The following is a 9,012-nucleotide window of genomic DNA, read 5'->3' as shown; positions in this document are numbered from 1 at the left end:
GCACAGTGCATGCAAGCGGGTATCTACTGCACCTCAAAGGGCGGCCTTTTTGCACGCTTCCTTGTTTGAGCAATCTGGTCACACTGCGCCTTGGCAAAAAATTGTTGTGGCGAAACTTCTTAAAATTGTTTAAGCTATTGCGCGTTTGTTTATTTCGCGTCGGAATAATCAGCATTGCAACGCTTTTAGACATCCATTAAAACCTACAAAAGCAATCCAAGTTAGTAAGGCATTGGGTTATACAGAACTGTTTACATTCAAATCGGCCCGCGCTTTTTACTCGTAGACAAACAAAACCAAATGGAGCGAAGTCGCAGGGGCAGGATTCGCCGGATGCCGTCGTCCGGCTCGGATAGCGATAGCTCCACGGCGGGACCAAGTAGCAAGAGGAGCAAGCAGTTCGACCCGACCGAATCCGAGGCAGAGGCAGAGGCGGAATTCATTGAATATGTCGAAGAGGAAGAGGAAGATCAGGAGAGTATGGAGGAAGCGTCTACTTCGCAGGCGTCCACTTCGAGATCTCAAGTCACGCAGACGCAGGCGCGGCAAACAGGTCCGAACATGTCGCAGCGTGTTAACAACTTTAACCTTTCGGTAGAGAATCTTACTAAACCCATGTATTCCGTGCTAATATAACCCATATTTTTCCCAGTCTGAGCTGTCCATTCCAACTGCTTTTGATCGTTGTGGCAAAGTTATTTCCATGCGTCTCACCAACTTCATGTGCCACTCCAATCTGTTCATCGAGTTTGGCCCCAACATCAACTTCCTGGTGGGCAATAATGGCAGTGGCAAGAGCGCCGTGATCACTGCTTTGGCTCTGGGCCTCACCAGCAGTGCTAGAGCGACCAACAGGGCCAGCAGCATACAGAGTGGGTTCTAGAAAAGCATTATAAGACATCAAATAACCTTATTTCCATTCCAGAGCTTATCAAAAACGGCGAGGCGAGTGCCACCATTGCCATTACATTGTCCAATGCGGGATTGCGACCCTTTAAAGCTGATATCTTTGGACCTCATCTCACAGTAGTGCGTCAAATACGTCACTCATCCTCCACTTACGACCTCCAAGATGCTCGCGGCAGGAGCGTATCCAAGAAAGTGGCCGAAATCCGGCGCATGCTGCTCTGCTTCGGCATCAACGTGGAGAATCCAATTTTTGTGCTGAATCAGGAGGCGGCGAGGGAGTTTCTAAAAGAGTAAGACGATCATCATCATTATCAGCACCCTTTAAAGATGCCAACTAAGCTTGTTTCATAACTTGCAGATTGGAGCCCGCTTCGAATTACAAACTGCTGATGAAGGCTACTCAACTGGATGTTTGCACCAGCAGTCTGACCGAGTGCCATGCCCAGCGACGCCACTTCACACAAGATCTGGAGCAACTTGAAAAGGTGGGAGTGGTTTAGTGTTTTACATACCGTTTCTCTAAGTTTTCGCTTTTCTAAATTCAACAGAAAAGGGATGTGGTGGCCAAGCAGGTTGAGGCTGAAGAGGAAAAGCTGTTGATACTTAAGGATAAGGAAAATGTCAAGGTATGGAATAAAACTAGAGTGTAATAACATATGTTATCCTAAACTACGCTGTACTTTTCAGGTAAAACTGGAACAGTGTAAGACCAAGCTGGCATGGATGGCTGTGACGAACTATCAGACGGAGCTCGACAATCTAGAACATTCCATCAAACTGATTGAAAACAAGAAGGCCAAGCTGGAGCAAACTACGTCCAAAAAAGAGAGCACCCAAGCCACAATGACCCAGCAACTGAGCGAGTTTGAGGCTACCAAAAATCAAATTTTAGCGACCTTCAAAGTTCAGGATGAAAAGCTAAGAGCAGCCAAGCGGGCAGTGCAGGATCTTCTTCTAAAAACCAGCAATATCAAAGCCCAGATTGTGAACGCTGAGAGACGCATGCGAGAGGATCAGCATGCGTACGATGAATGCGAGAAGCTGATTGGAAACTACCATGCTGACTTCAATCGAGTAAAAGAGCAGCGGGAGGAGCATGCCAACAAGATGGAGGCGCTGAAGAAACAGGTGGCGGACAGCGAAGAGATAATCGGCCGGTTGCGGGAGGAGCAGCAGCAGATAAAGCGAGAAATCAGTTCGGTTCAGGAAAGAGTGGATGCTGTAAAAAATGAAAGAATCGAACTCCATAAATCAAAACGTAAGTGAATACCTAATTACTCCAATGAGATATAACATCTTGATTTTTTACAGAACACATCAGTAGGGAAATTGAGGCGCTGTCCCGGAATAAATCCAATAAACTGTCTGTATACGGTGAGCAGGCAATACAAGTTGTTCATGCACTGCGAACTCAGTATGCCGGCTCCAATATGCATAGGATGCCCCGCGGACCTTTAGGCCAGTACATCAGTGCTCCAAATCCAAAATATAGGGATCTTATCGAGAACCAGCTGATGTCCTGCCTGCGATCCTATATCGTTAGCTCCGACCGGGAGCGAAAGTCCCTCCGATCATTGCTGCAGAACAAGTTCCCCGGCGGAAACATGCCAACCATTATTACAAGTCCGTTTACGGATCGCGTTTATGACGTTTCCAGGAATAAGGTTCGGCCTACAACGCCAAATACCACTGTGCTGATTGATGAAATCAGGTATTTTAATTTTTAAATGCAACCATGCTTGTGCTGAACAATTTCCCTAATTTCCAGCTGCGACGATCCCGTAGTAATGAACTACCTCATAGATATGCTTCGCATCGAAACGGTTCTGGTGACGGAGTCGAAGGAGACTGCGGAGTTCCTTACATCCGACACGGAAAATGTTCCGCCCAATCTGTCAAGGGTTCTAGTGCCCAACCTGGGACTGGAGTACATACCATCGCCCAACTATGCCGTCTATTCGACTAGAATAAATCCCGCGCGCTATATTCACATAAACGTAGACGATCGCATACGTCAGCTTCAAATGGAGCATGGTGATCTGCAGGAAAAAGAGGCTTCTTTGGAAATAGACTATATGCAGCACAAAAAGATGCTGGAAAACACCCACCAAGAAATTACAAAGAAAAGTGCCATGATTGGTCAGCATCAATCGAAGAATCAGCGGGCAATGCAGCAGATAATGGAGTTGCAAAACTTTGACTATCAAGAGCTGCCCGAATATGATCGACTGGTAGGTCCAATTCTTTGTGACTTCAACCATTAAGTAATAAGTTATTGTGTTTTTTCTTATAGAAATCCCATTTGGCTGATAGCGGTGAAAAAATTGAGAAATGTAAAGAGGAACGCGAAATGCTGCTGAAAAAACTGAAGGAAATCGTAGAACAAAAGGCGGAACTTCTGGCAGCCGAAGCCGAAGAGAAGAGATCCCTTGAAGGAATTCATGAAAAGCTATCCACACTGGACACGGAAAGCCGCGAAGTGGAAAGCAAGATCCGCAGCCTGGACCTTCACTACGAGGAAAACACTCGAAATTTGGAGAAAACGTTGCAGCTCGAGAGGAAATTGGTTGGCGAGAAGGCGACCATACTGAATGAACTGGAAAAGGCCCGAGTCGAGGCTGAGAAATTCGGAGAGTTTGTGGCTACGACGCAATCGGAGGAGAAAATCCGCGAATTAATTAGTCGCTACAGGTCAAAGATCAAGCAGGTGGAGCAGCTGAACTACAACCCAGAAGAGGTGGAGAGAGGGCTGGCGGAACTGCGAGACGAGCTGGGTCTTCAAGCCCGGCATTTGGCCGTGGTAGACTCCGTGATCAAGAAGCTACGTATGGCGTACCATCAGCGAGCGCAACTGTTTCAAAGATCGCGCCATCACTACTTTACAATGGTTCAGTTTCAGTTTGAGGTAAAATTTGATTTTCTAGAACTCTATAGTTACCTTTAAAAAAATGTCTCCTAATTATTTACAGCAAGCCCTTGCTATGCGACAATTCAAAGTTAGTTTTGAGACCAGTGACAAGGAGAAAACGTGGAAGATCAATGTTTTTCCACCCAGTGGAAATGAAACTTCCAACACCAGAAGCTTATCAGGCGGTGAACGCTCGTTTACCACAGTTTCTTTGCTGAAAGGACTTTGGAGCACTTCAGATCATCCCTTCTATTTTCTTGACGAGTACGATGTGTTTACAGTGAGTTGTTTAAAATGTTTGGCATGTTTTGAAATCCTTAAAATGTATATATGTACATGATTTCAGGATGAAGTAAACCGTAAGTTTATTACGGAAATTCTGATAGGCGAGGGTTTGGAGTGGTTGTCTCGTCAGTATTGTTTTCTAACGCCCCAGGATACGAGGGTCGAGGCTAGCAATCTCATTACTGTGCACAAGTAAGACATACTATTCAGAAAAAGTAAATACGTGTTTAATTTTATTTTTCCCTACCTAGATTGGACGCTCCCGACCGGTAAATTTAATAAGTATTATATTTATACTCGGAAGTTGCAGGACGACAAAGCATCAGTATCAACTACATTTAGAGTTTAAGCTAATTATGAATGGTTACCTTTATTTTAAGAAGAAAATATAAAGTTTATATATGTTTAAATTTTAAGTTCAATGCTCTTTGTTCCGTTTAAATAAACGTTATTGAATGTACATGTTATATACATTTTATAAACTATTTTAAGATATGAAATTATTCAAAATAATAACGGACTTTCTTCTATGTGGCAACCTTGGAAAACTCCAAGTGGCAACACTTGCGAAGCATTGCTGCACGTTCAAGCCGCTTGATGTGGTATGATGAGTATTAACTTTATTAAATAAACATTTTCTTTCTCATTTAGCCGTAACTATTATTATTTTAATCAATTCCATTTATTATAATTTTTAGTAATTTAATTTTTAAGAAGTACTTTAAGCGAATCGAACTGATCAAGCAGCTTGACCGTGCATTAGTCATCAGCTGCAAGTAACCTCAAATCGAAGCGGCGACTGATTTGCCTTATTTATTTGTTAAATTCACTAAATTTGCACAATGAGCCGCAACTACAAGGAAGATCAGACCAACGAGGTCGAGGCGCTGGACTCCATATACTGTGGCGACATGCAGAGTGGGTGCATCACGACATTTGCCTAGAAGCCAAGCTCAATAAACCCTCCATTTTTTCAGTTCTCGCCACGGAGCCACACCACAAATTCCAAATACCCATTGCCACGGAGGAGTACAATGCGGACGAGCCTGAGAACGGGCTGTCCTGCAAACTGGTCTTCACATACACAGCCACCTATCCGGATGGAGCACCCGTGGTGGAAATCGAAGAGCCGGAAAACTTTGAGGACTCGTTCGAAACGCGCCTCCTTGAACACCTGCAGAAGACAATCGATGAGAATCTTGGCATGGAGATGATCTTCTCGCTGGTGAGCAGCGCACAGGAGTGGCTGAACGAGCGGTGGGACGAGCACAAGTTCCACCAGGAGGAGCTGAGAGAGCAGAAGCTGCGGGAAGTCGAGGAGGAGGAGCGCAAGAAGTTCGAGGGCACCCGGGTGACGGTCGAGTCCTTCATGACATGGAAACTCGATTTCGAGGAGAGCACCGGCATTGCGGCCAAGCGGGAGAAGAACAACGTGTCCAAGAAGCAGACCGGCCGCGAACTCTTCATGTTGGACACCACGCTCAACGATTCCGACATCAAGTTCCTCCTGGAGGCGGGTGAAAACATTGAAAATGTCAAAATCGATGAGGCCCTGTTCCAGGACCTCGGCGAGTTGGATTTGGATGATGATGACGATGAGGATTGGGTGCCCGGCGCAGACGACGACGATGATTAAGTTAAATGGTTCTCCAAGGCATATTCGTGTATTGTATATAACATTAAATGCCAACTCGTTTATTAATCTAAGTTATTTTGGTTCTGCAAGCTCATTTCCGAAAGGCGGTAACTGGTCTCCGATTTGATGTCGTCCAGGTCGAAGAAGTCTTCATCGCTGTCCTCCTGCTTTGGCTTCTCCTCATCCTGGGCCTTCTTGGCCGCTGGCAGCTTCTTGTTGGGGAAATTCAGATTGGACCATGAGCCAGGCTCCAGTTTGGGCAGAGTAATCTCCACTTTTGTGCCGTACATATGGGCAGAGGCTTTGCTCACATTGACAATCTTTAAAGCAAAAGAATTAGCTAGTTCCTAAGAGAGTCTCGTTGAACTTACACCGCGCAATTCCAGGTCCAGGTCAAACCGGGCATTCTCCTGCTCTGGAAACACCAGGTTGACGTGCAATCTGATGGGATTCAGCTCCACCAGACTCTGACTCCAGTCATATTTCTTGGCATAAATGGCCACTACCACATTGATGGCCGTCTGGTGCCAGTCGTACCTGCACTGCACAACTTTTTTGTCATCATTCTGGAAGGGAAGTACAAAAGATATGATTTGATTTTCTTAGGAGCTCAAGTGTACCCACCTCTTTTACCCACTTGTGCTGACCATAGGCACAACCTTTTTGCGCCATAAACTGGGCAAAGTCTGAGGTTCGTTTCTGGCAGCAGGACCAGAACTTCAGGCCCTCGTGAAAGATGGGCACTCCCGGATGGTAGGTGCACTCGCCAAAGTCGCTGTTTGTCCCGGCAAAGGAGTATGTGCAGCCGTTATTCTTGCAGCTGGTCCCCACCTCGATGGAGTCGCTGGATTTCTGAGCCACCGGAGTCTTGGTCGCGAAAACGATCTCTTTTAAGGCGGGAGCCACCGTCGGTTGCAGAACGGTCAGCGGGGTTGCAATGGGCGGTCGGGGCAAGGCTTCGCGGATCGGAGCACGCACTTCAATGACCTCGTCCTTGTCGGAATCATCCTTAACTGGCTTCTCCGGCTCTGGAGGCTTGACATTCGAGTGCTTAGCCAATGTGCAGCCCTTGATGTTGAGGAACTCGGTAAAGTCCACCGACTTCTTGTTGCAGCAGCCCCATCCTTTGTAGGCGTCGTGAAAGAAGGGTTCGCCCGGATGGTGCCGGCAAGATTCTGGCCAAGATTATGGGGGGAAAACTGGGATCAGACATGTGCATTGACATCACCATAACCAGCTTACCATCGTTGTTGGTTGCCGGATCGAAGAGTTGGCCACAGCCTCTGTTATAGCATTGCTCCATAATAAGTTTGTTTGGTTTCGCTTAAAATAGGAAAAATTCGCTTAAAATCTAGAATATTCGTAGTGGGAGTGCATAAGTATCGATAACATTGATGTTTATATCGATGTTTCTCCACCCCCAAGAGAGTAACGGTATTTTCAAGTTGGAGCTTGGTGGTCACACTGGCAGTTTTACCGCGTTTTTTCAAAAATTTTGAATATGTAATATTTATATATTATTCAGTTTAAATATTTTTTAATAAAAAATCGATTCCTTTTTTAGCTCTCAAAAACAAGTAAATCACGTTATAGAATTTATACTCAACAATTTTTTGTTCAAAGAATAATTGTTTTAGAAAATCGAAGTCATAGCCTTCTCATTTTCTCGATCTTAAGTTGAAGCTCTTTGATTTTGGCTATTATCTGAACCATGTCACGGTTACAACCGCAATGAGAAACATTATTATTATGAGAACATTATAACAAGAGATACGTATAAACCTGTGACTGCTAATGCCTTGGAATATGTGACAAATAGTAGCTTTTCGAGCGCCGCTCATTGCTGTTCGGTTTGGAAAGGCCAACAGTGGCAAATGCAGAGCAATTAAAAGTGATAGTAAATTTGGAATTATGTTAATTACCGCCACTGTTTGGCCGGCCAATGCTGTCTTTATAGAATTTGCTAATTGCAAGACGGAATTGAACTAAAAACCATTACTTGCAAATCACCTGAAGGTCAGCCATTGGCAATGTTTTTGGACTACGTGATTTTAGCACGGAACTGGCAAAAGGCGACATTTTGAAATTGGATCGAAGAATGGGCGGGAAACGGGAGTGTTCTATGGGGTTACTCCTAACTGGTTCCCGGGGGCCCCGGGTAATGTCTCCGCCTTGCATGATTGTTTATTTGTCACACTCAGTCATATACATACGTTTTCACGGTTTCATTTTCATTTATTGCCCGCGGTGTCAGAGCATAAATGATCTTACACACAGCAAGAAATATTAATGTGATTTATCATCGGCCTGCTGGTTTTACATATCTGTAATTGGACCTGTTACGAGATTTTATATGAGAATTTTTCAATATGCAAGGCAATATTTTCAAAAAAATGTTTGGGTTCTTAAAAACACTTAATGAATGTTGATATGTTCTTAATTACTTTCGAAATCGGTTGTTATTTGATTAAAAACCTCTTGAGTAAAAAAGTTGATTTAGCATATCAATAGGCAAATTTAAAGCTATTTATCAAACCTCAACGTATTTCTTTTTCATATCGATCTGATTTTTTCCTGTGCTCTCGTTCAAATTGTCGTTTCGCTGGAAATTCTTGTGGTCAACAAGGTTATCAACACCGCTGGCCTGGCGCTGTTCCTGTGCCGCACTTCAAATAAAAATAAAATTATGACAAAGTCGGCGTTTTCCGCGGCACCAAAGGCACACATTCAGTTTTTTAACTGCGGCTGTGAATCATGCCATTGCTAATGATCCGTTGCCCATTGTTGTGAAACCGACCGAGAATTGTAAACTTTTTACTGCTGGGCGTTGCAGCTCGGCTTTTCGGCTTTTTGCTATTTGACAATCACAGAAATACAAATAAATAAATAAATAAGTAAATATATATAACGGGCGGCTGTGGTGGTGGACACACTGGTCGCAACATCGCCAGTGTCACTGGAAATTAACACCGCCCGTTTTGACTTTAACTCCAGCTTTTGTCTTTTGCCCTGGCCGCCCGGGCGTATACGTAATTTAGCATACAATGGCAGCGGAGCCGAGTAACATGCAATTGTAGCGCTGCTGTCATGTCATGTTGCACAGCACAGATTTCCCGCAATGGCAAAATTCGCAGCATTCCAGAGCCACTGACGATGCCAAGAGGTGCGTGCTCCGATTGCCCAGTTACTTGGCTAAAAATTTGCCAATATTTACTTACCCTACTTATCCTTATCGTCGATTGCCGATTGGCTGCCAATTTCCCAGCCGAAAACC

At 44.6% G+C, this 9,012-nt stretch overlaps 3 protein-coding genes across 9 annotated transcripts in view; 2 read left to right on the top strand and 1 right to left on the bottom strand.

Annotated features, from left to right (window-relative positions):
* Positions 1-4,569, top strand: part of jar (Myosin heavy chain 95F jaguar) — a 74,698-nt gene extending 70,129 nt beyond the window's left edge. For 5 of the 7 annotated variants that reach the window (XM_070996765.1, XM_070996767.1, XM_070996768.1 and 2 more), the window contains 7 exons: positions 1,838-2,167; positions 2,221-2,620; positions 2,678-3,140; positions 3,203-3,814; positions 3,879-4,097; positions 4,164-4,294; positions 4,354-4,569. In XM_070996765.1, coding sequence (XP_070852866.1) covers positions 1,838-2,167; positions 2,221-2,620; positions 2,678-3,140; positions 3,203-3,814; positions 3,879-4,097; positions 4,164-4,294; positions 4,354-4,375 — 2,177 coding nt within the window. In that variant the 3' untranslated portion in view covers positions 4,376-4,569. Of the gene's footprint in view, positions 1-63; positions 225-286; positions 595-652; positions 873-925; positions 1,200-1,267; positions 1,395-1,457; positions 1,536-1,596; positions 2,168-2,220; positions 2,621-2,677; positions 3,141-3,202; positions 3,815-3,878; positions 4,098-4,163; positions 4,295-4,353 lie in introns of those variants that run through there. The other 2 variants (XM_036817456.3, XM_070996770.1) reach the window with 2 other exon arrangements.
* Positions 4,570-4,855: 286 nt separating this feature from the next.
* Positions 4,856-5,809, top strand: LOC108004861 (RWD domain-containing protein 1). The gene is made up of 2 exons (XM_017067944.4): positions 4,856-5,020; positions 5,080-5,809. The coding sequence occupies exons 1-2, from the start codon at positions 4,945-4,947 to the stop codon at positions 5,736-5,738; spliced, it is 735 nt and encodes a 244-aa protein (XP_016923433.4). The 5' UTR covers positions 4,856-4,944; the 3' UTR covers positions 5,739-5,809.
* On the bottom strand, positions 5,748-7,138 carry mora (CHORD-like protein). Its single transcript, XM_017067942.4, has 4 exons — positions 6,981-7,138; positions 6,363-6,913; positions 6,110-6,304; positions 5,748-6,058 (listed from the first exon to the last, which is right to left on the bottom strand). The coding sequence occupies exons 1-4, from the start codon at positions 7,039-7,041 to the stop codon at positions 5,801-5,803; spliced, it is 1,065 nt and encodes a 354-aa protein (XP_016923431.4). The 5' UTR covers positions 7,042-7,138; the 3' UTR covers positions 5,748-5,800.
* Positions 7,139-9,012: the final 1,874 nt, after the last annotated feature.

The sequence above is a fragment of the Drosophila suzukii genome, chromosome 3 (genome assembly GCF_043229965.1).
Source record: "Drosophila suzukii chromosome 3, CBGP_Dsuzu_IsoJpt1.0, whole genome shotgun sequence".
Taxonomy (NCBI): domain Eukaryota; kingdom Metazoa; phylum Arthropoda; class Insecta; order Diptera; family Drosophilidae; genus Drosophila; species Drosophila suzukii.
Note: the sequence above shows the minus strand (reverse complement) of the source record. Positions and strands in the feature narration are given on the sequence as shown.

Bases quoted from the DNA above. Each gene is read 5' to 3' on its own strand.
- LOC108004861 (XM_017067944.4), top strand. From the start codon at position 4,945: ATGAGCCGCAACTACAAGGAAGATCAGACCAACGAGGTCGAGGCGCTG. The intron at 5,021-5,079 runs GTGGGTGCATCA...CCATTTTTTCAG, and splicing joins ATACTGTGGCGACATGCAGA to TTCTCGCCACGGAGCCACAC.
- mora (XM_017067942.4), bottom strand. From the start codon at position 7,041: ATGGAGCAATGCTATAACAGAGGCTGTGGCCAACTCTTCGATCCGGCA. The intron at 6,914-6,980 runs GTAAGCTGGTTA...AATCTTGGCCAG, and splicing joins TCCGGCAACCAACAACGATG to AATCTTGCCGGCACCATCCG. The intron at 6,305-6,362 runs GTGGGTACACTT...CTTCCCTTCCAG, and splicing joins AGCACAAGTGGGTAAAAGAG to AATGATGACAAAAAAGTTGT.